Raw genomic sequence first — 25868 nt, forward strand, 5'->3', positions numbered from 1 at the left:
AATTGCGAGTTCACCCTTCCTAGAGCATCCGCCCACGTGCAAACATTAATTCTCGCACATCTGCCATTTTCTGACAAGAGTGAATGGGATGAAGCCTTCTCTCTATGTACAGTGAGCCCCATTGACCTCCCTGACGCAGCACTGTACTGCAAACTCCTTATATCACCAGCAGCAGCCTGAAACAAACCAAAGTCACAAACAATGTGCTCTTTGTCTTGTTTCACCATTAGTTTTTTAATCACAGAACATTTCTTCAGCACCAGGTCAGACCACCCCTTGTAGGTTCCTGAAATGCAAGGCAATCTGGGAAAAGCTTAAAGTACGCACACACTTTTGTAGCAGCAGTCAAAAGAAACTATTCAGCATATAACCTGTAAAAAGTTAATGATCCCGTTAAACAGTGCCTTTGAACATGTGTTCAGCTGGGCATAGGCTGAAGTGTGGTAATTCAAAAATGCCAACATCAGGCATCAAATCATAATCTACCTGCTCTGCGTGTTGCTGGTGATCGTTAAGAGTGCACCTGCTATTCATTTACACCAGGATGCTATCCAGTGCACTCTCTATCAGAAGCATCTGTACGTATCTTTGACCATTTTTGAGAATTAAAATGGCTAAATTGGGAGTCACAGGGTCAATGGTATATTGAGCACTTTAACAGTAGAATGACAAAATGTGATGGGTCCTTTACACACTTCTTGGCTGAAGGCAATGACATTACAATGTAAACTCTGAAGTAATATTTTGAATTGGCATAAGCAAACTATGACTAAGGTATCAAAAAACAGGGTAAGTGGAAATTGAAAGCAAAGTACCTGTCTTTAGTCCAATGCCATATAGTTGAGAAGTCACGGCAGTCAACAGAACCAACCGACATTTCAACCAAAGACCCAAATGCAAACGTGCACAGGCTTCCACGTTGTGAGGCTCTTGATACAGAATTTTAGTGACCTGGTCCTCAGTTGACTGGGGGAAAACATCCTCCATTAAATAGTGAAAAAACATTTTAATTTAACTTTGAATTAAAGCATTTATTGCTCACAAACCTCACCTCAGCTGAGATCACACTGAGCGTTTCTCTGAACTCAACTTGGTGACCATGAAAAGAAAACTGTAGATTCACAAAAATCCTCACACATACAGCAGTGTGGTGCCTCACAGTGCCAGGGACCCGGGTTTGACACAGGCCTTGGCTATCTGTATGGAGTTTGCACATTCGCCTTGTGTCTATGTGAGTTTCCTCCAGGTGTTCCTGTTTCCTCCCACAATCCAAAGGCATGCAGGTTAAGTGGACTGTCTGTGCTAAAATTGCCCGGTAGTGTCCAACGATGTGCAAGTTAGGTGGGGTTACAGAGATAGAGTGGGGAGTGAACTTAGGTGGAGGGCTCTTTTGGAGGGTTGGTGCAGACTCGATGGACCTAATGGCCTCCTGCACTGTAGGGATTCTATGATATATGGCCCGAAATATAGCAACCTCAAAAGGAAAGGTGGCCACAGAAATTTGAATATTGAAGTTATAATGAAAGCCCGGGGGGCACAGACTAGTCACAATGTCAGCATACGGTATATTTCAATAGTGGACCACCATATAGTAGACGCACATTACATTTCTGCCACTTATCTGTAATAGCAAAATTGCTTTAGTGGACTTATATTTAATGTGACTAATAAATTATTTTAAAATTGTTTATGCCGAGTCATTTACCCCCAAATTCATAGTTAAACTCTTCAATCACTACTGTTCTGTTTAGACTGGAACTCTACTCCCATAAGAACATAAGAACTCAGAGCAGGAGTAGGCCATCTGGCCCCTCGAGCCACATGGCTGATCTTTTTTGGACTCAGCTCCACTTTCCGGCCCGAACACCATAACCCTTAATTCCTTTATTCTTCAAAAAACTTATCTATCTTTACCTTAAAAACATTTAATGAAGGAGCCTCAACTGCTTCACTGGGCATGGAATTCCATAGATTCACAACCCTTTGGATGAAGAAGTTCCTCCTAAGCTCAGTCCTAAATCTACTTCCCCTTATTTTGAGACTATGCCCCCTAGTTCTGCTTTCACCCGCCAGTGGAAACAGCCTGCCCGCATCTATCCTATCTATTCCCTTCATAATTTTATATGTTTCTATAAGATCCCCCCTCATCCTTCTAAATTCTGAGTTCCTGCAGTGCCTCTTGTAGGTGATACACACTGCTGCCACTATTCAATGGTGGTGGAGAGAGTGAATGTTTGTGGATGGGGTGCCAAGCAAGCTGGTTGCTTTGTCATGGATGGTGTTGAGTTTGGGTATTGTGGGAGCTGCACTCATCCAGGCAAGTGGAGAGTATTCCATCACTTTGTGCCTGCTAGATGGTGGACAGGCTTTGGGGAGACAGGAGGTGAGTTACTTGCTGTGGGATTCTTAGCTTCTGACCTGCTCTTCTGTACACAGTATTAATATGACTGTTCCAGTTCATTTTCTGGTCAAAATTGACCCCTAGGATGTTGATGGTGGCCAAAAGCTTGGTTAAAGAGGTAGGTGGTAGGGAGTGTCTTAAAGAAGATTTCGAGCCTTGAAAGCTGAAGGGATGGCTGTCAGTTATGGCCTGATTTAGATCAAGGATGTGCTAGGTATCAGAATTAGAGGAATTTGGTGATGCCCTGGGCAGCTCAGGTGAAACTCTGTTCCCCTGGCATCACTCCTGTCCCTCACGCCTCACATCACCCCCCCCCCCCCCCCCCCCACCCCCCCACTCCCATAGAGGCCAATCAAAACCCACCTGTCCGCATCTCCCTCACATCCTCTCTGCACCAAACCCCACCATCTGTATTGTCCTCTTTGTCCAGATACCTTGTACATACGTGCCACAAACTGCCCGATCCCAGGCCAACTGTAGTCCGGACAGGTATCATGCTTCTGGAAAGTATGATCCCATCACTGGTGGAGATGCAGATGCAGAGCCAGGATCTACAGGAAGGGGTGTCAGCAACTTTCCAGTACCTGAAGGTGCAGTTCGAGGAATCTAACCGCCTTCAGGTGCAGGAGATCGTATCAACAATGTGTGGTACGCAGGCCAATACTGAATGGGTGATGTCCGCGGGTCAAAATGTCACAGCTATGAATCAAGACGTCCAAGGCTTGGGGCACACTGTGCAGTCGATGGCTGAAGCTCAGGACAGGGGTATCCAGTAATAGGTAGCCATGTACCGGCCTCACATGGACATTGTTGAAGCACACTCCAGAGCTTGGCCCATTCACAAAGAGTCATGCCTGAGGGCATCGAGAGATTTGGCCAGGCTGACTGACCTGGGCCAGTCACAGAAGGACATAACTGAGGCAGTGAGGGACATGACTCACTCGCTGAGGAACGTGGCCCAGTCTCTGTGCTCCATGGTTGAGGGCATGAGACCCTGATGGAGGCGAGAGTGGGTCTCCAGGACTGGCAGCGACAGTTGATGGTAAAGCCTTTGGAGCTCACTCTGGCCTCACCTCCGCCCCATGGAATAGCCCGGGCGCCATCGAGCACTCTGAGGGAGGAGAAAGGGATGGGGCCCATGCCATTGCCTCCCACAGGGGACGTGTTGGAACACATCAACACTTCTGAATCACCCCCATCTGACACTGCCGCATCTGATGGGCAGCGGGCAGAACAGGGTGGCATCTCGTCACCTATGATACCCGAACGTTGACCGGACCCATCCAGGTTCAGGCTCTCCAGAGGACAGCCGCCAAAGGTATCTCAGGCCAGAGGGCAAGATACGCAGCAGGATGCCTCCACATCTGATGTGCTATCTGGGGTCACACCTAAAAGGAGCAGTAGAATAGCCAGTTTAATAGGCACAGGTGCAGCACATAGGTTAGAGGTAGGGGTCACGGCACAACAATTGTGTAGTCATGATTAAACATCTTTTCACCAACCTTCCCACTTGCCTCAATCTTCTGTCTGAAGGCTGTGAGGGATGAGCTTGGCTGGGTATCAGGAGTATGCCCGATGGGGGTGTGGGAGGTTGGAGGATGCATGACCCCAAGGACAACTGAACTTTCCACCTGGGGTCACCCTCAGAGTGAGTTCCCCCCAATCATCCCATATGTGCCTGTGAGATGGAATGGCCAACACACATACAGGTGGACAATGGAATGAGATCCTGAAGGCTGGAGTCAGACGTTATCAAACGATAAACCAAACCAGTGACCACAACTCCTTGATCTTTACTGTAGTCATGGAGAGGGATAGGAACAGACAGTATGGGAATGTATTTAATTGGGGGAGAGGAAATTATGCTGCTATTAGACAGGAGCTGAGGAGCATAAAGAGGGAATAATTGTTCTTGGGGAAATGCACGACAGTAATGTGGGGGTTGTTTAAGGAGCACTTGTAGCGAGTGCTGCATAGTTTTGTCCCACCGAGACGAGGAAGGAATGGTAAGGTGAAGGAGCCTTGGATGACAAGAGAAGTGGAGCTTCTAGTCAAGAGGAAGAAGGAAGCTTTTGTAAGGTTGAGGAAGCAAGGATCTGGCACGGCTCTAGAGGGTTACAAGGTAGCCAGGAAGGAACTCAAAAATGGACTTACGAGAGCTAAAAGGGGGCATGAAAAAGCCCTGGTGGGAAGGATTAGGGAAAACCCCAAGGCTTTCTACACTTGCATGAGAAATAAGAGGATGATTAGAGTGAGAGTAGGGCCAATCAGGGATAGTGGAGGGAACTTGTGCCTAGAGTCTGAGGAGATAGGGGAGGCCCTAAATGAATATTTTGCTTCAGTATTAACGAGAGAGAGGGACCTTGTTGCTCATAAGAACAGTGTGAACCAGGTTATAGACTCCAACAGGTTGATATTAAGGAGGAGGATGTGCTGGAAATTTTGAAAAGTATCAGGATAGATAAGTCCCCTGGGCCTGACAGGAGATACCCAAGGTTACTACAGGAAGCAAGGGAGGAGATTGCTGCGCCGTTGACGATGATCTTTGCGTCCTCACTCTCCACCGGAGTACTACCGGACGATTGGAGGGAGGCAAATGTTGTTCCCCGATCAAGAAAGGGTAAAGGGAAATCCCTGGGAATTTGAGCCATCAGTCTTACGTTTGTAGTGAGCAAAATATTGGAAATGATTCTGAGAGATAGTATTTATGATTATTTAGAAAAACGTGGTCTGATTAAAGATAGTCAGCATGGCTTTGTGAGGGGCAGGTCATGCTTCACAAGCCTCATCGAATTCTTTGAGGATGTGACGAGACACATTGATGAAGGTCAGGCAGTGGATGTAGTGTATATGGATTTCAGTAAGGCATTTGATAAGGTTCCCCATGGTAGGCTCATACAGAAAGTTAGGGGACATAGTTTTATAGTAATTGGAGGGCGGTCTAGGAGAGATGTCAGAGGTAGGTTCTTTACACAGACAGTCGTGGGTGCATGGAATGCACTCCCAGCAGAGGTGATGGAGTCAGAGTCATTAGGGACATTTGTGCGACTCTTAGACAAGCACATGGACAGCAGTAAATTGAAGGTGTGTAGGTTAGGTTGACTTTAGATTAGGATAAATGGTCAGCACAACATTGTGGCCCGACGGGCCTGTACTGTGCTGCACTGCTCTATAATGAGGGTGCTCCTCACATCCTCAAAGAATTCGATGAGGCTTGTGAAGCATGACCTGCCCCTCACAAAGCCATGCTGACTATCTTTAATCAGACCATGTTTTTCTAAATAATCATAAATACTATCTCTCAGAATCATTTCCAATATTTTGCTCACTACAAACGTAAGACTGATGGCTCAAATTCCCAGGGATTTCCCTTTTCCCTTTCTTGATCGGGGAACAACATTTGCCTCCCTCCAATCACCCGGTAGTACTCCGGTGGAGAGTGAGGACGCAAAGATCATCGCCAACGGAACTCATCTCACAATGAGTCATCATCATCCTCTGTCATGTGGACAAGACACGCTGATACTGACTGCCCAGGCCAACACACTACAGTGATGCTTGTAGGACCCTCAGAGGGGGGGAAAGAGATCTGGGGTAATGGGATGAAGTGAAGGAAGCAGGGGTAGGGGAGCATGTGAGTGGTATTGGGAAGGTGGTACCACTTGGAAAGGGGTGGGTGGGAGGGAGAGGTGGGATAGGGTGGCAGAGCTGCCAGTGTCGAGGCCTAGTAGGCAAGTCTGGAGGTGATGAGGTTGTCCCTTGTCACCCGTGATGAGCCGGATCTTGCAGGGGCACATATGTCTCATCTTTCACCCCCTGGACCTGGGGCATGCTAGTGATGGCAGCAAATCCTGCTGCCCAGGCTTCCTGGATGCATGGTCCAGATTAAAGTTTATATTGTCTGCTGCCTGGGCACATTGGGCATCTGTCACAGCACTGATGCACCCGAGAGATCCCAGACAGGACACTGTTCATCCCCTGGCAAGACCCAGAAGCATAAAGATTCAGGGTGACCATCACCTTGATGGCAACTGGGAGCTGGTGTCCGCCTCCAAACTCTAACTGTGCCAGTTGTGCCATCATCTGGCACAGCTGGCGTACAGCCTCCTTGGTTAGCTGAAGTCTTTGGAGCACAGGGGGTCTGGCATCTCCTCGAAGGACAGGAATCTCTTCATTGGCCTGTTGGATAGGCGGCACTCAAGCCTCATTGGCTGGTCCCTGATCTTCTGGGGCAGGCTCCTGTTGGGCAACGTCCTCCCCAAGCAGGCCCTGTGCCAGCGGGAGGCTCTGCATGCCTTACCTGTTTCCCCAGTGGGGACTACTGTGGGTTTCCTAATTGTGTGGGCCGTGTGTTATCCTAGCAGCAGAGTGGAACCTGGTTGTGCGGTGGGCAGGGTCACCGTGTACCACTAATTGCCTCCATGAGGCTTGTGTGTGTGGACAGGTCCGACAGATGTGGGTGAGGCAGGGAAGTGTGCATCTGCTAGGAGCGTAGCTGCAGTGTGATGTGGGTCCTGGGTGTGACAAGCAGGTTGTGACAACCTGTCTGTGGGCAGGATAAATGGGAGCAGGGACTCATGCAGTGCTTGGAGACAGCTGGTGATCCTGCGGAGTGGGTGAGCTGGTAGTGTCACTGGTGAGGCCTCTGCCTTTAGAGGGGCATGGATGGTGGCAAAAGGTCAAGCACGGAACATGTAGAAACATTGAATTTACAGTGCAGGGGGCCATTCGGCCCATTGAGTCTGCACTGGCCCTTGGAAAGAGCTCCCTACTTAAGACCACACCTCCACCCTATCCCCGTAACCCAGTAACCCCACCTAAACTTTATGAACACTAATGGCAATTTAGCATGGCCCATCCACCTAACCTGAACATCTTGGGCTGGATTCTCCATTCTGGAGGATAAGTGTTGAGCTGTCGTGAAAACTGTGGAGTTTCATGACAGCGAAATCGGGGCCACAGCTGCAGATATTCAACCGCTCCCAAGGGGCTAGCACAGGCATCACGAGGAAACCACACTTTGGGAACAGAATGGCGGCCGATTCGCCGGTTCCGTGATTGCCGCACAGCTGCGGTTGCACTTAAGGGATTCTCCTACTCACACACACAGCTTCACAACCAACATGTCCGCAAAGAGAGAAGCATCCCGCTTCCACTTGGGGAACCGGAGACCCACCTTGACTCAGTGAATGAGAGTAGGCTGGTGCTGTCCCCCGGACCGGGAGGGAGGTCCTCAGGCGGCACCGTTTGCCGTGCCTGCGTGGAGGTGGGAGCCGCTGTCAGTGCCATTGGCGAGGTGGCTCGGACTGGCAACCAGTGCAGAACAAAAACTCAAGATGAATGAGTCATGTACACTGCCTGGATACCAGGCCCAGACATGCAGGATCCGCATCTGATGGTCACAGACCACCTGATTGTTCATGGAGTGGTACCCCTTCCTGTTGGTGAACAGTGGCCTGTTATCCGCCGGTGACTGAAGGGAGACATTCACCTCATCGATGACCCCCTGGACGTGGGGCATCCCAGCGACGGCAGCAAAGTCCGTTGCCCCGGCAACCTGGTGGGTGTGGTCCACGGGGTACTGGATGTACCGATCTGCTTGGGCATACAGGGATTCCGCAACGGCATGGATGCACCTATGCACCGTTGTCTGGGAGATTCCAGACAGGTCCCCATTTGGTGACTGGAAAGACCCCATCGCATAAATGTTCAACGCGACAGACACCTTGACGGCCACCAGGAGCGGGTGTCCTCCCCAATCCCACGCGGTGCCAGGTGTGCTATCATGCGGCAGATATGTCTCACTGTCTCCCTGCTCATCCGCAGTCTCCTCCTGCATGCCTGGACCGGAAGGTCCTCAAAGGACATGCAGTTACGGTAGACACATGGCCTCATCCTTGGCGCCTCCTTGGCACCTTCTCCTCCTCCTCTGCCTGTTGGGCGGGCGGCCCTTCAGCCTGAGCAGCTGCCACCTGTCCCTCTGCAGCTTGCTCCTCTGCTGCAGCCTCCGCTTCCTCTCTGAGCGGCCCCCGCTCAAGCTGCCACAGGACTGCATGCAAGGCATCGGCCATCGCTATGTTTGATGACCGAATGCCATAATTAGCTGCAGGGGGTGAGAGGAAAACACGTAATCATGGCGCATATACCCATGCTCAACCTGGTGCCATGGGCTACATGGTGCCCCCTGTTGTCACCACGCACCCCAACCACTCATGCCCCTCACCCCTGCACCCCTGCCCCGTTGGTGCCCCAAGTCCTGGCGCCCGTCCCTGCTGCTAGGGACACCGTTTGATGGCACTGCCCTCACTGGGGTGTCCCTGGCTGGTCTCTCTGTGGGTGTCGCTGGTTGGGTGGGGTGATCAGGGTGGGGGGGCCGTTTTCTCTGCTTGCACCCAGGGGCTGGGGTGGGTGATCAGCAAGATGGCCACCATAATGGGGCTCAGTGCGTCGGCACTGCCCCTGTCCTGTTTGTTAGATGTTCAGCTGCTGTTGTATAAAGAGTCAAAAGTTCTGCTTCTTTTCACTTCAACAGACTCTGCACAAAACTCGAACATCACATCACCTGACACAAAGGCCACCTGAAGCCCCTTTACATATCAGTGTCAGTTGTTGGATAGTTAACATAAATGAGACAACTAATTGGAATGTCTCTTAACCCATTACTTAACAGTCTCCTCTCTGTCCAACATCTGCTTCAGACTTGCAATATCCATACTTAACCTTTTTTCATTGACAATTTGCACATTTTCTCACAGGGATTTATTGCCGATGTGACAGTCAATAGGTATATTACCCAAAGCCCCATTCAATTTCTGTCAACCCAAAATTTCTGTTAATATCTGAGATATATAAAAGGCCATATCCACCGCCTCGAAAAGCCTTAACGTCTCAGCAGCCAAAGTGCTTTTGACTCCTCTCCTTATTTTCTTTGTTTCCCACACAAGAGGGCAACATTTACCATTGTTCCCCAAAAGGAAAATTAGAAAACCTCCTGCAATTGAAACCCCATCACATGAATTTGCATAGGACGCATCACTATAAAATATGAGTTTCAAGTGCCTAACGTCACCGAAAGCTGGGAACCTCAAAACACACTCCTGCATTTTTAGTTTGGCCAACGCTTTATTTGCTCTTATTATGTCTTCCACTTTGTAGGGCAGCACGGTGGCCTAGTGGTTAGCACAACCGCCTCACGGCGCTGAGGTCCCAGGTTCGATCCCGGCTCTGGGTCACTGTCCGTGTGGAGTTTGCACATTCTCCCCGTGTCTGCGTGGGTTCCGCCCCCACAACCCAAAAATGTGCAGAGTAGGTGGATTGGCCATGCTAAATTGCCCCTTAATTGGAAAAAATAATTGGGTAATCTAAGTCTTCCACTTTGTACTCATTTTTGTACTCAATTCGAAGACATCAAAACTCATGTCCGATCATGTCTGTCTACCCAACCAATTCAGTTGCCCAATTAAACTTTGCAGTTGCTCTTTTTCCATCTTTGAAACCATTGCGTCTTTTGTGAAACCCGGCCACGACTAATTGCTATTGGGCCGGTGCTTTCCAGATAAGATTGCTGACGTAAAATTGACCCTAACTTTGTCTGTCCGATTTCCAATCCAATATATTTAAATGCACCAGAAGCCTGACTTTCAACCCTGAATTCTTTTCTCAAACCAGAGATTACGATAGCTTCAAAATCACTAGTCCCACCCCACAAAAAATCATCGACATGCATCATAAAAGATGCCAGAAAGATTTCCTTTATAGTGCCAGTAAAACATTGCCGGATCTGCTTTCAACTGGCAGATGCCTAACTTTAACAAAACTGATCCTTGGTCAGTAAACCTCACGGTAGCATGGTGGTTAGCATCAATGCTTCACAGCTCCAGGGTCCCAGGTTCGATTCCCGGCTGGGTCACTGTCTGTGTGGAGTCTGCACGTCCTCCCCGTGTGTGCGTGGGTTTCCTCCGGGTGCTCCGGTTTCCTCCCACAGTCCAAAGATGTGCGGGTTAGGTGGATTGGCCATGCTAAATTGCCCGTAGTGTAAGGTTATTGGGGGGATTGTTGGGTTACGGGTTACGTGGGTTTAAGTAGGGCGATCATTGCTCGGCACAACATCGAGGGCCGAAGGGCCTGTTCTGTGCTGTACTGTTCTAATTCTAATTCTAATTCTAAACCGAAAAATACCAGACTCTAGACGCATCATTTAATCCATATACACATTAGTTCAACCTCCAAAGTACCCCTTCTGTGTTAGCTGCCTCTTTAGGAGGACGGAGAAAAATGTCTCTCTGGAGCTGATGCCCCTGCAAGAAGGCATCTTTTATATCTATAGATTGCATTCCCATGCCTTTGTGGCTAATAGAGCCACTAAGTTCTTTAAAATAACCTTTCCTGCCGTTGGTGAATCTACCCTTAAATCCTGATCTTCCAAGTTTTCTTCAAATCCCCTTGCCACAAGCCTGGCCTTTGCCTTATAAGTTCCATCCAGAAGAACCTTTTCTGTGCAAATCCATCTATTGGATAGAGCTCTTTGTCCCCTATCTGGTACTTCCGTGTATACCCCAAATTCACTCCAACTATGCCGTTCTTGCTGTTTGGCATCTTTGATAACTTTTTCATCTAATTTAATGGATGACACCAAAATCTCACGTGCATGTGGGCTTCTACTCCTAGTAGTATTCGTAGTCTTACTCATGTTCCTAGACCTTGATAAACTACGTCCCCTCTCCCGCCTGATTTCTCGTTCTGTACTGCCACCGCTTGATCTTTCCCTTATGCTGTTGGTGACCTTTCAATAGTTCTTGACCTTTTCCTGCGGACCTGTTCACTATCCGATGTACTATCTGAACTGGCACTGCGTTTCTGTGCCCTCCATGTTTGAACTTTATGTTCCCAATCCATTGTCTTGACTCCCTCCCCTGAATCCTCTACATTCAACCAATGTTTATACTTTCCAGTGGCCTTGCCTGCTCTAATAATAACAGTTGCATCCTTCCATTGACTAGACCCTTCAGGCAAGTATGTCACTTTTGTACCAACTTTTGGCAGTTGTCCTTTCGGACAAAATGGCCTGTTCTAATTCATCAGAAGTGTTATATTCATCTACAGAAACGCTGTCTATATCAGTTAACTGGTACTCATAGTTCTGCAACACGTGCGTACCAGATGACCCTGGTTCCTCGTCATGTCCATCTGCTCTGTCTAAATTTGAAAATTTGTAATCTGTACCCATATGATCCTAACAGTTTGATTGCCATGTTGCAGAATAATTGTTTTGCCATCTATGTCTGTGATCTTCCTTGGGCCTTTCCATTCATTAACATTGTCTCTCTTATAGTATACTATGTCTCTGAAAAACGGTATTTGACGGCCGTACATTATGCCTTAAAGGTCTGCAAATTCTTTCAGAGACTTCTGCTTCCAAAAAGGCTTTTCGACCACAATGAAATGCATTTAAATGCTCAGCAAAGGCAGAGATAATTGTAGTCCCTTCCCAAGCTGGAGGCTGGTCATCCAAAATGGACGGAATTTTAGGATTTCTACCAAACACTAATTGATAGGGACTATAGCCCCCAACCACCTGCAATGAATTCTTTGCATGTACCGCCCATGCTAAAGCTGAATGTAGTCTGCAATTCGGTCTATCCACCAAAAGTTTCGGGAGCATGTCATCGATTACAGCACAGTTTCTTTCACAGCCACCATTACTAAATGGGTTTTCCGCAGCCGTATTCATAACTGTGACATTCACATTTTCACACATATCCCTAAACTCATCATTAGCAAATTCTCTCCCATTGTCTGTAAGAAATTTTGCCAGTGGACCCATTCCTGTCCCTATCCATTTTTCTACGAATTGATCCAGAATTACTCTCTTTTCTTTACTTTGTACAATTGTTGATTGACTAAATCTGGTTACTAAATCTACAAAATGCAAAATAAATATATTATTGGCTTCATCCCAGATCTTAAGGTCCATGACCATAATGTCGTTAAAACCTCTGGCCAAAGGTAGGGTTACTATCGGTCCTGCTGATGTCCTTCTGTACTTCCTACAAACCTCACAGTGATCACTAACCTGTTCTATCAGTTTAGTACAGTCTTCATCCCTTACCGCATCCTTTAATAAAATTTTCAGCCTCCAAGGATCCGAATGCACAAATTGCTTCTGCAGTTTTAATACAACAAGCTTTTTATCGGCTAAAGTCCCATTTTCAACTGCCATTAACACATCCTTAACAACTCTACTTGAAACATTATTTGTCAATAATGGAATACAATAGTGTCCCGACTGTGTAAATTGTAAGTCCACCATCTTTCCAAAAACCGTTGCCGTATCCTGTTCCATATCCAGTTTCATGTGTGCTTTCTTCATCGACAATCTGCTCAGAAGCAAAGGTTGTATCACTTGATACAACATCCGTGCTAATGAAATGATTCACTCCGGCAATATTGCAAGGGATCACCACTCTTTTCAGCGACTTCAGAGTATTATCATCCCCAAACCTGAAACCTGCGGAACTTTCAAATTCCTTAACCTTGTTACGAATTTCAGCATTCATGGAGTACAGGTAACATTTTAACCAGTCAATCCCACACACAGTAGATGTGCAGCCACTGTCCAATACAGCACAATTGAAGGATTCTGCAACCAACACCCTCATTATCGGCGTAAAACTGCTTGTTAATAGGACAATGCCTTCTTTCTGGTCACAATCTTTTTCTTCTTCTGACTCTCCATGTCATGTGTCGCTTCACTCTATTATGACGTGTTGGCCAGTTGAAAGCATAATGGTATTGAGAGTCACATCGAAAACGTTGATTTATCAATGAGACGGCACTATGATCGGCGCCAGGGGCGGGAGCTGCCAGAGTCAGCATGGGTCAGCTGACTCTCGGGAGCGTAGTGGGTGGTGAGCAAGTGCCCAGCTGGTGCTTGGCGGGGGGTTTTGGGTCGTGGGGCTGTTGGGGGGGGGGGGGGAGTGGAGGGGGGGATGCTGCTTTGCTGACAGAGGAGGTATCAGTTTTGGGGTACCAATTCAGGGTCAGGGGCGGCGGCTCCCTGTGGGGGCGCTCGAGGTTGGCCAAGAAAGGGCGATGGCTAGTCGGCGGGGGGGGGGGTGGTAGCCCCCCGTCCAGGCTGATCACGTGGAATGTGAGGGGTTTGAATGGGCCGGTCAGAAGAGCGCGCGTGTTCACGCATCTAAAGGGGTTAAAGGCAGACGTAGCAATGCTTCAGGAGACACATTTAAAGCTCGCAGATCACACGAGATTGAGAAAGGGATGGGTAGGCCAGGTGTTCCATTCACGGCTGGATTCGAAGACCAGGGGGACAGCAATTCTGATCAGTAAGGGTGTGGCATTTGAGGCTGGGAGAATTGTGGCAGATGAGGGGCGGCAGGTATATCATGGTGAGTTGAAAGTGGGAGGGGGTCCGGGTGGTGTTTGTGAATGTCTATGCTCTGAATTGGGATGATGTGGAATTGATCAGATGCATGCTAGGCAAAATCCCAGACTTAGAGTCACACCACCTGATCATGGGGGGAGACTTTAACACAGTCATCGATCCCGAGCTGCCGAACTTTCGTAACTACTATTGGGTGGCCAATATAGCTATGATTAGGAAGTGGGCGATGGGGGAGGGGGGGGGGGGGGAGGCGGCGTGGGGGCAGCTGGAGGCGGCGACATGTAAAGGTACTAGTCTGGGAGCTTTGATAACGGCTCCTTTGGTGTTCTCGCCGACACGTTACTCACAAGTCCGGTGGTGGTGGCGACACTGCGGATGTGGGGACAGTGGAGGAGGTACAAGAAGGTGGAGGGAGCGTCAGTCTGGACCCCGATATGCACAATCACAGGTTTGTTCCGAGTAGGATGGATGGTGGGTTTCAGAGCTGGCAGAGGGCAGGCATCAGAAGGATGGGAGATCTGTTCATGGATGGAAGCTTTCCCAGTTTGAAGGTGCTGGAGGACAAATTTAATCTGCCGCCAGGAAATGCCTTTAAATATCTGCAAGTATGAGCCTTCCTGAAGAAACAGTTAGTGGCCTTTCCGATGCTGCCGCCACTGAGGATACAGGACAGGGTGGTCTCCGGCATCTGGGTGGGGGAGGGGAAGGTGTCGGATATCTACCAGGAACTACAGGAGGCAGAGGAAACCCCGGTGGAGGAGCTCAAGGGCAAGTGGGAGGAGGAGCTAGGTGAGGAGTTGGAAGCGGGTCTGTGGGCAGGGGTCCTGGGCAGGGTTAATTCCTCTTCATCATGTGCCAGGCTCAGTCTAATTCAATTTAAGGTGGTCCACCGGGCACACATGACGGCAGCAAGAATGAGCAAGGTTTTTGGGGTAGAAGACAGTTGTATGAGGTGCAAGAGCAGCCCTGCAAACCATGTCCACATGTTTTGGGCATGCCCGGAGCTTAGAGAGTTCTGGCAAGGGTTCGCGAGGGCAATGTCCAAGGTGCTTAACACACGGGTGGTGCCGAGTCCAGAGATAGCGATCTTTGGAGTGTCAGAAGACCTGGAAATTCAGGGGGCGAAAGAGGCCGACATCTTGGCCTTTGCCTCCCTAGTAGCCCGGAGACGGATTTTATTAATGTGGAGGTACATGAAGCCCCCGAGTGTAGAGACTTGGGTTACCGACATGGCTGGGTTTCTCAGCTTCGACAAAATAAAGTTTGCCTTAAGAGGGTCTACGCTAGGGTTCTCTCGGAGGTGGCAGCCCTTCATCGACTTTCTCGGGGAAAATTAAAATGTCAGCAGCAGCAATCTGTGGGGGGGTGGGGGTGGGGGAGAGAGTGGGGAGGGGGGGGGAGTGCTTCATTGGGATGGGATGGGAAGACTGGGTCGCGTGGGGTAATGTCTATTTAATTGTTATTGTATAATCTCTTTTTGCACTAGTTTGTTTCGTTATTATGGTTATTACTGTTTCATTATGAAAAATTCTGCAAACCCTTAATAAAAATACTTTAAAAAAAGAAAACATCGATTTATAATGCCCCGTGCATTTCTGGGGTTCATCTTCCTATTGTAGATTCTAACTGGGTTTCTGTCTTCATAATTTACAGGTCTCGATCTCCTTCTATAGTCTTGGGACATGTTCGTAGCCGTACAATTTTGCCATCCTGTTAATAGTGTATCTTCCATATTCTGCTTTATTGCAGACTGACCTATTTGGGTCTTCAGAGCCATCGGAATCGAATGTTTCCCCAGAAACATTTTTAAAGCTTCTGTCATCTGATCGAATAAGGTATCCTTATCCGCAAACTGAACTCCTGTCAAAACCAGGAGCCTATCCATGTTGCTCACTCTGGCACAGTCAAGTAATTTAAAGGCCGACACAGACTGTGGACATTCCAGGTTGTGTCTCTGCAGCCTTTTAGTCTGCCAAATTCCATTATATAGTCTTCAATGGAGAAATCCTCTATTTTCCGGAGCCTATCAAAATCCGACCATGCTTCATATGCATTTAACAAGTCATCCTTCTTATAAACCTTATCCGTATGATATAATAGAGTCTGCAGACCTTCTTCTGAGTCCAACTCTTCCAATTCCAGCTCAGAAAACACTTGCTGCGGATTTTACTGTCATAAGGTAGAGAAAGAGCCAATACCATACCTTGTTTTCTCTTTCCCAAGGTAGTTACCTTAGTCCACATAATTACTGCAATTCTCCATTGGTCGTACGATCTCCTTTCAGAAAATAAGGGGTGGGGTAGTCATATCCAGACATCTTTATCCTAGGTTCAGCCATATATCTGTTTTTTTTTCTTCTCACTCACTCCTTGGTTTGGTCTGGAAAAGTTGTATTTTTCAACCCTTCACATTTGCACAGCAACCATCCTCTGCTACCATTTGTTAGACATTTTGCTGCTGTTGTATAAAGAGTCAAAAGTTCTGCTCCTGTTCACCAACACCTTTCTTTCACTTCAACGGACTCTGCATAAAACTCTAACATCACATCACCTGACACAAAGGCCACCTGAAGCCTCTTTACATATCAGTGTCAATTATTGGATACTTAACATAAATGGGACAACTAATTGGAATGTCTCTTAACCCATTACTTAAAACTATTGGGGGGCTCCCCGGCTGCTCGGTCTGTTCCCCCCACACCAGCCGCCACCCCCCCATAGGAAGCATGGCCAGTGTCCCTTCATGCCACCTCCTCTCTCAGCCGCCTCAGCCAGCACACAAGGGGCTAGATTTTTTTATACCACACTAGAAACATGCCGTCGGGAATTTGTCCCAGCCGAGGCGCCGGAGAATCATTCGTCAGGCGCCGTGATTTTGTCAGTTTTGGGGGGGCCGGAGAATGCCGATTCTGCAAGAAACCGGCATCAGGCCCGATTTCGGCATCGGAGCCGATTCTCCCGCCCTTCACGTTTCACGATTCCGGCATTATCTCATGGAGAATCCAGGCCCTTGTGTCCTTGGTTTGTGGTGAGCTCTGCTATTCCCCTGCAATGGGCTGCACCTCTGATGAGTGCACTGAGGAGTGCCAACACTTGGCATGTCACTGATTGAGCTTGGCCACACCCATCCCGTTGATGGGTCAGCTGGGTCTGAGGGTTTCCAGAGGAGTGGCCTGTGTGGGCTCCAAAATGACCAGAGGCTCTGTGAACATTTACCAGATATAGTGTGAAGCTAGCAGAATGAGCAGCCGGGGGCTGTAACTTGTACCAAATGGGTGTATTTAAAACAAATACTGCAGCAATGGCGGTCTGAGCCAGGCCCCCTCAATCTCGAGGGGGACACCCCAAATCCATAGAGCTGTCACCAAGTCGCTCCCCGTTACTCCACCCGGTCTTGGCAGCCACTCCCCCCCCCCCCCCCCCCCAACAGTCTAATTGTTAACAGTTTTTCAAACTTTGTTTGCCTTCTCTCTCCCCTTAGCTGCCGTTGCTGCTGGGTTTAAACTGAAATGGCAGGAGTCAAAGGAGGAGAAAACAAGGACGAAAACAAAAGACAGAAAGGGTAATAAAAAAACTGATAGGCAGAGAAACCAAGGTCCAGATTCAAATAGGGTCACATAGAAAAATATTGGGAGCATGGCGCCCGAATCAGCGGTGGGCGCAGAACTCGATTTTAGGCAGACGCCCAATTCTTCACCCGATCGAGGCTCGCGTTTGCAGAGTCGGGTGGCGGACATTTTCACCTCGGTATTAATAACTTCACTGCAAAAAAACCCCAAAACATAAAATACGACAATTTCTCACACAAAGGCCTCAACACGCCATGTGAGAATCGTGAATTGCTGGAGTATACATGAAAACTTTTGGAGGGCAGATAGGTCTGCATAAATGTCATGATCTGAAACTATAAACCTCCCTGCCTTGTTGTACTTAAAAAGAAACAAACAGTGGCTGTCAGTGAGAGTTTAAAAAAAAATCTCTGCTGGACTGTTTTGGTAGACATGGGTCGGTTAGAAAAAGTAACAGCATCTGGTCACGCAGATTCGAAAAAGTTCTTTGTTAACATTTCCCAGGAACTATTCTTGTGTCACCATGAATATGTGACTAAGTGTGCAAAGAATTAATTATCTCAGCAAGGGGTTCTGAGTTCACATTGTAATAACTTCCTTTTACCTGTGAAAGGATTATCTGTGTTTAATGTGTGCGCTGAATAGATGTTTGCTTCTTATTTTATAAGAGATTAGCCACTTGTGGAGATTTTAAAAAGTTGAATGGGTTTTCTGAAATGGAATTTTTTCATTATAAAATGTCTCTGACTGAAAGCTGTACTAGGTTGTTACAAATGTACTTTTTGTCATACCAACATGGATCCTGAGGTTTGGCCATGGCAGATACTTGGTAAGTTGGCATGGAAGGTCTGAGGAGGGCGTGGGGGCAATATGGGGACTATGAGTGGCGTGGAGAGATGAAGGACCATGGGAGGTGAGTGTTGAGATGAGAGGGTGTGATTGATGAGTTCAGGAGGCCCAAACAACCTCTAAAACAAATGGGATGAAGGCAAACCAAGGTGGGCCTTCTAATCAACTTGCCTCAGTACTTGCCCAGCTCCTGGTTGGTGGGCCCCATTTCATGTGCCTTCATCCTGTACCAGCACTTCCCACCCCAATCCAGTGTGTGTTCAACAAGTCAGGGAATTTTCTGACTCGAGCTACCCACTTCAGTAGCCAAACCCGGCGAATAAGATTCCAATGTGCTTTACATGGAAGTAAACAATGTAAAATGTTTGCATTAATATTTACATTAGATTTTGGGATTTTCTTTGGAAAGAAATTGATGCACAAATGCTATACAAATTTTTACCTAACTTACAGTGTTCGTTTTCATTGTGTTCTTGAATGCTGTTGAAGGGTTCTTTGTAAAATATTGTTTCTGTGTCACCAAGATTTTGGATCTTTTTAAGAGTTGAATTGCAGATAATGCAATGGCAGCACTGTAAAGAACGGACAACGGTAACAAATGACTTAAAGCAATATTTGAGTCCCAGTTTGATGAAACATTCTGTTCATACTCAGAATGACCACGTATAATGTCAAACATAAGCTGAATGACAGCAAGGACAAAATAGAACATAGAACATAGAACAGTACAGCACAGAACAGGCCCTTCGGCCCTCGATGTTGTGCCGAGCCATGATCACCGTACTCAAACCCACGTATCCACCCTATACCCATAACCCAACGACACTATGGGCAATTTAGCATGGCCAATCCACCTAACCCGCACATCTTTGGACTGTGGGAGGAAACCGGAGAACCCGGAGGAAACCCACGCACACATGGGGAGGACGTGCAGACTCCGCACAGACAGTGACCCAGCCAAGAATCGAACCTGGGACCCTGGAGCTGTGAAGCATTTATGCTAACCACCATGCTACCGTGCTGCCCCAATGAAGTGTGAATATATTTTTTGAGATATCTAAGTATCCAGAATGGAAATGTTTTCTCCATTGTACACTCTGATTCTCAATATTTCACACAGCAAATTATTAACTCATCCTTCTGGGTCTGGTAAGAACTTGGATCTGCTGGCTGCCAGGTTGGCATGCAAAGGAAACTAAAATATATTTCCCACATGAATTAAAGTTGTAGTTGACCCTTCAGGATGCTAATGGAGCCCATCAACATCTTTAGAGAAGAATCTTGCTGCCTTTCAATGAGTGCTTCACTCAAAAGAGAAGGCGTAAATCACAACCCACAAGAATGGACATGGATTGGATAAGTTCCTGAAACCATTTTATCATAGAATTTACAGTGCAGAAGGAGGCCATTCAGCCCATCGAGTCTGCACCGGCTCTTGGAAAGAGCACATTACCCAAGGTCAACACCTCCACCCTATCCCCATTGTCTATTGTTCACATGTCATCTTGCAGAGAAAGTTTTTAAAAACTACATTTCATCTTAATTCATGAAATACAGCAAAGCTAAAATCCTTCTGTAACATTAGTCAAACAGCGTGCATGAGAAAAAATTGGAACTCAGCCTCTATTTAGTCACATGAAGAAGAGGAATATTTTACATTTTACTGAAACAGAGAAATAATTCCATAATACTAAATATAAATCAGTAAGAACAAGGACAAAATGGGATCAGTTATTTATTTGAAATACATACACTTCCACAACAACAAGTTGTTTTTATATAGTGCCTCGAACATTATATATCAAATTGGGTGGGAGGGTGAACTGTGACGAGGATGCAGGGATCCTACAGCATGATCTGGACAGGTTGGGAGAGTGGGCAAATCAATGGCAGATGCAGTATAATTTGGATAAGTGTGAGGTTATTCACTTTGGAAGCAAAAACAGGAAGGCAGATTACTACCTGAATGGTTGTAAATTGGGAGAGGGGATTGTGCAGTGGCACCTGGGTGTCCTTGTGCACCATTCGCTGAAGGTAAGCATGCAGGTGCAGCAGCCGGTAAAGAAGGCTAATGGTATGTTGGCCTTCATTGCAAGAGGTTTTGAGTACAGAGGCAGGGATGTGTTGTTGCAATTATACAGGGCCACACCAAGAATATTGTGTGCAGTTTTGGTCTCCTTTTCTGAGGAAGGATGTTCTTGCTCTCGAGGGAGTGCAGCGAAGGTTTACCAGAATGATTCCAGGGATGGCGGGAGTGTCATATGAGGAGAGATTGACTAGGTTAGGATTGTTCTCGCTGGAGTTCAAAAGAATGAGGGGGAACGTCATAGAGACTTACAAAATTCTAACAGGACTAGACAGGGTCACAGTCTGAAGATTCGGGATAAACCATTTCGGACAGAGATGAGGAGACAATTCTTCACCCAAAGAGTGGTGAGCCTGTGGAATTCATTACCACAGGAAGTAGTTGATGCTAAAACATTGAATATATTCAAGAGATGGCTAGATATAGCACACGGGGAGAATGGGATCAAAGGTTATGGGGAGAAAGCAGGTGTCATGTGAGTGTCCCTTTAAGAAATGTTTTTGTCGTATCAGATGGTTGATAAGACAATCTTGTCCACCCTTATCACAGGTTGAAAGAAGTGACTCTCTAACTTCATTTTAAAAGCTGTTTCCAGTCTACTTGGTAACTTAGAAGAAATGATTGCTTTCTGGAAGCAATTCAAACCTGCTGTTTGAAAAGGTGAACAGGGTATCAATAACAAGTCTTATACCAGTCAGAATGCCGTGTGCTGGCCCACGCCTTTGAAAAGGGGTTTCTGGTTTTACTTGGATTTTGTTAAGGGGAATTCGTTAAGAGTTATACATAGATTATTGTAACTGTGTGGGTCTTTATGTTTGCAGTTGATAAAAAATATTACTGTCTGTGTTTATACAAATGTTAACTAAATTTGTAGAATAAATCTTGTTTTTTGATTAAAAGAGCCTAAAAGCTCTGTTGAATAACAACTGAAAGGCAGTCTCTTGTGCTCATCCTAGCCAAATTCAATAAACAGTTGTTGGTCAGGTGATACACTTTGGAGTTTTCTAAACCCTGGCCCATAACACAGGATTAGGTTTAATGAGTTGGATGAACAACCATTATCGTGATAAATGGAGGAGCGGGCTTGAAGGGCCAAAAGGCCTCTTCCTGCTCCTATCTTCTATGTATCTATGGATCAATGCAACAACCCTTGGAAATTATGCGGCTCAATATCCTATTTTGTTTTATAATACCTTGGAACAGTTTATTACATTAAAGGTGCTATCTTGTTGTTGTTTGAAATAAAGACTCAACAGTCCAACACAGATTTTATTGATATACCAACATTTAAGAAATTCTGTCTCTCAAAGTAAAATCTCATGGTTAACGTGTCCATTGGCTGGCTTTCCCACCACCCACCACTTAGAACATAGAACATTGAACGATACAGCGCAGTACAGGCCCTTCGGCCCTCGATGTTGCACCGACATGGAAAAAACTAAAGGCCATCTAACCTACACTATGCCCTTATCATCCATATGCTTATCCAATAAACTTTTAAATGCCCTCAATGTTGGCGAGTTCACTACTGTTGCAGGTAGGGCATTCCACGGCCTCACCACTCTTTGCGTAAAAAACCCACCTCTGACCTCTGTCCTATATCTATTACCCCTCAATTTAAGGCTATGTCCCCTCGTGCTAGCCACCTCCTTCCGCGGGAGAAGGCTCTCGCTGTCCACCCTATCTAACCCTCTGATCATTTTGTATGCCTCTATTAAGTCACCTCTTAACCTTCTTCTCTCTAACGAAAACAACCTCAAGTCCATCAGCCTTTCCTCATAAGATTTTCCCTCCATACCAGGCAACATCCTGGTAAATCTCCTCTGCACCCGTTCCAAAGCTTCCACATCCTTCCTATAATGAGGCGACCAGAACTGTACGCAATACTCCAAATGCGGCCGTACTAGAGTTTTGTACAACTGCAACATGACCTCATGGCTCCGGAACTCAATCCCTCTACCAATAAAGGCCAACACACCATAGGCCTTCTTCACAACCCTATCAACCTGGGTGGCAACTTTCAGGGATCTATGTACATGGACACCGAGATCCCTCTGCTCATCCACACTACCAAGAATTTTACCATTAACCAAATATTCCTCATTCCTGTTATTCTTTCCAAAGTGAATCACCTCACACTTCTCCACATTAAACTCCATTTGCCACCTCTCAGCCCAGCTCTGCAGCTTATCTATGTCCCTCTGTAACCTGCAACATCCTTCTGCACTGTCTACAACTCCACCGACTTTAGTGTCGTCTGCAAATTTACTCACCCATCCTTCTGCGTCCTCCTCTAGGTCATTTATAAAAATGACAAACAGCAACGGCCCCAGAACAGATCCTTGTGGTACGCCACTCATAACTGAACTCCATTCTGAACATTTCCCATCAACCACCACTCTCTGTCTTCTTTCAACTAGCCAATTTCTGATCCACATCTCTAAATCACCCTCAATCCCCAGCCTCCGTATTTTCTGCAATAGCCGACCGTGGGGAACCTTATCAAACGCTTTATTGAAATCCATATACACCACATCAACTGCTCTACCCTCGTCCACCTGTTCAGTCACCTTCTCAAAAAACTCGATAAGGTTTGTGAGGCATGACCTACCCTTCACAAAACCATGCTGACTATCCCTAATCATATTATTCCTATCTACATGATTATAAATCGTATCTTTTAAAATCCTCTCCAAGACTTTACCCACCACAGACGTTAGGCTCACCGGCCTATAGTTACCGGGGTTATCTCTACTCCCCTTCTTGAACAAAGGGACCACATTTGCTATCCTCCAGTCCTCTGGCACTATTCCTGTAGCCAATGATGACCTAAAAATCAAAGCCAAAGGCTCAGCAATCTCTTCCCTGGCTTCCCAGAGAATCCTAGGATAAATCCCATCAGGCCCCGGGGACTTACCTATTTTCACCTTGTCCAGAATTGCCAACACTTCTTCCCTACGCACCTCAATGCCATCTATTCTAATAGCCTGGGTCTCAGCATTCTCCTCCACAATATTATCTTTTTCCTGAGTGAATACTGACGAAAAGTATTCATTTAGTATCTCGCTTATCTCCTCAGCCTCCACACACAACTTCCCACCACTGTCCTTGACTGGCCCTACTCTTACCCTAGTCATTCTTTTATTCCTGACATACCTATAGAAAACTTTTGGGTTTTCCTTGATCCTACCTGCCAAAGACTTCTCATGTCCCCTCCTTGCTCGTCTTAGCTCTCTCTTTAGATCCTTCCTCGCTTCCCTGTAACTATCAAGCGCCCCAACTGAAACTTCACGCCTCATCTTCACATAGGCCTCCTTTTTCCTCTTAACAAGAGATTCCACTTCTTTGGTAAACCACGGTTCCCTCGCTCTACCCTTTCCTCCCTGTCTGACTGGTACGTACTGATCAAGAACACGCAATAGCTGTTCCTTGAACAAGCTCCACATATCCAGTGTGCCCAACCCTTGCAGCCTACTTCTCCAACCTACACATCCTAAGTCATGTCTAATGGCATCATAATTGCCCTTCCCCCAGCTATAACTCTTGCCCTGCGGGGTATACTTATCCCTTTCCATCACTAATGTAAAGGTCACCGAATTGTGGTCACTGTCTCCAAAGTGTTCACCTACCTCCAGATCTAACACCTGGCCTGGTTCAAAACCAAATCCAATGTGGCCTCACCTCTTGTTGGCCTGTCAACATATTGTGTCAGAAAACCCTCCTGCACACATTGTACAAAGAACGACCCATCCAATGTACTCAAACTATATCTTTTCCAGTCAATATTAGGAAAGTTAAAGTCTCCCATAACAACTACCCTGTTACTTTCGCTCTTTTCCAGAATCATCTTCGCCATCCTTTCCTCTACATCTCTAGAACTATTAGGTGGCCTATAGAAAACTCCCAGCAGTGTGACCTCTCCTTTCCTGTTTCTAACCTCAGCCCATACTACCTCGGAAGAGTCCCCATCTTGCATCCTTTCTGCCACCGTAATACTGTCCTTGACTAGCAGCGCCACACCTCCCCCTCTTTTGCCCCCTTCTCTGACCTTACTAAAACACCTAAACCCCGGAACCTGCAACAACCATTCCTGTCCCTGCTCTATCCATGTCTCTGAAATGGCCACAACATCGAAGTCCCAGGTACCAACCCATGCTGCCAGTTCCCCTACCTTATTTTGTATACTCCTGGCATTGAAATAGACACACTTCAAACCACCGACCTGAACACTGGCACCCTCTTGCGAAGTCAAATCTGTGCTCCTGACCTCTCTACTCTCAATCTCCCGTACACCAAAACTGCAATCCAGGTTCCCATGCCCCTGCTGAATTAGTTTAAACCCCCCCAAAGAGTACTAACAAATCTCCCCCCCAGGATATTGGTGCCCCTTAGGTTCAGATGTAGACCATCCTGTCTATAGAGGTCCCATCTTCCCCAGAAAGAGCCCCAGTTATCCAGAAATCTGAATCCCTCCCGCCTGCACCATCCCTGTAGCCATGTGTTTAATTGCTTTCTCTCCCTATTCCTCGTCTCACTATCACGTGGCACGGGCAACAACCCAGAGATAACAACTGTTTGTTCTCACTCTGAGCTTCCATCCTAGCTCCCTAAAGGCCTGCCTGACATCCTTGTCCCCTTTCCTACCTCTGTCGTTAGTGCCAATGTGGACTACGACTTGGGGCTGCTCCCCTTCTCCCTTAAGGACCCGAAAAACACGATCCGAGACATCACTTACCCTTGCACCTGGGAGGCAACATACCAAACGTGAGTCTCTCTCGCTCCCACAAAATCTCCTATCTGTGCCCCAGACTATTGAGTCCCCAATTACTAATGTTCTACTCCTTTGCCCCCTTCCCTTCTGAGCAACAGGGACAGACTCCGTGCTAGAGTCCCGTACCTCATGGCTTACCCCTGGTAAGTCGTCCCCCCCACAAGTATCCAAAACGGTATACTTGTTACTCAGGGGCAGGTTACTTGCCCCAGACATGTCTGAAATTTTACAATTGGTGGAAGAGGCATTGTCTGGCCTTGAACTATTGGCCTCATCCCACCATCACCAGTATTTTACATGTGGCCGTGTGAGGCCCACACTATGTGGGAAGCCTGACAGCTTTAGCTATATGGGGTGATGTCCAGGAGGGCGTGGGATTTCTTTTCTGAGTCACTGAGCCCATTGGAAGTATCCCCCAAGATCATCACCCGTTTCCAGCCCCTTGAATCTGGTCTCATCCCCTTCACCAAAACTCCTGACCCTGGACTTACATGTGCTCCTCAATGTGGTTGAACTGTGTTTAGTTCAGATGTAGCCATTGCTCCATCTGAGTTGCCATTTAAGGTGGTGGGAGGGAGATTTTGCTACTTGGGTATTCAGGTGGCACTGGTTTGGGAGCAGCTACATAAATTAAATCTGGGCCGATTAGTTGAACAAATGAAGGAGGACTTTCGGAGGTGGGACATGCTCCCACTGTCACTGGCGGGGAGGGTACAGACCCTAAAGGTGACGGTTTTCCCGAGGTTTTTGTTTGTTTTCCAGTGCCTCTCTATTTTTATATTGTTTTAAGCG

The 25868-nt window shown here is 47.0% G+C and overlaps 1 protein-coding gene across 2 annotated transcripts in view; it reads right to left on the minus strand.

The window, feature by feature from the left end:
* cfap54 (cilia and flagella associated protein 54) overlaps positions 1-25868 on the minus strand; it is a 763542-nt gene that overhangs the window by 181839 nt on the left and 555835 nt on the right. For both annotated transcript variants that reach the window (XM_038810895.1, XM_038810894.1), the window contains 2 exons: positions 18671-18791; positions 816-966 (listed from right to left, as the gene is read on the minus strand). In XM_038810895.1, the coding sequence (XP_038666823.1) occupies positions 816-966; positions 18671-18791 (272 nt within the window). The remainder of the gene's footprint in view (positions 1-815; positions 967-18670; positions 18792-25868) is intronic.

This window comes from Scyliorhinus canicula, chromosome 11 (genome assembly GCF_902713615.1).
Source record: "Scyliorhinus canicula chromosome 11, sScyCan1.1, whole genome shotgun sequence".
In the NCBI taxonomy this organism is placed as follows: Eukaryota; Metazoa; Chordata; class Chondrichthyes; order Carcharhiniformes; family Scyliorhinidae; genus Scyliorhinus; species Scyliorhinus canicula.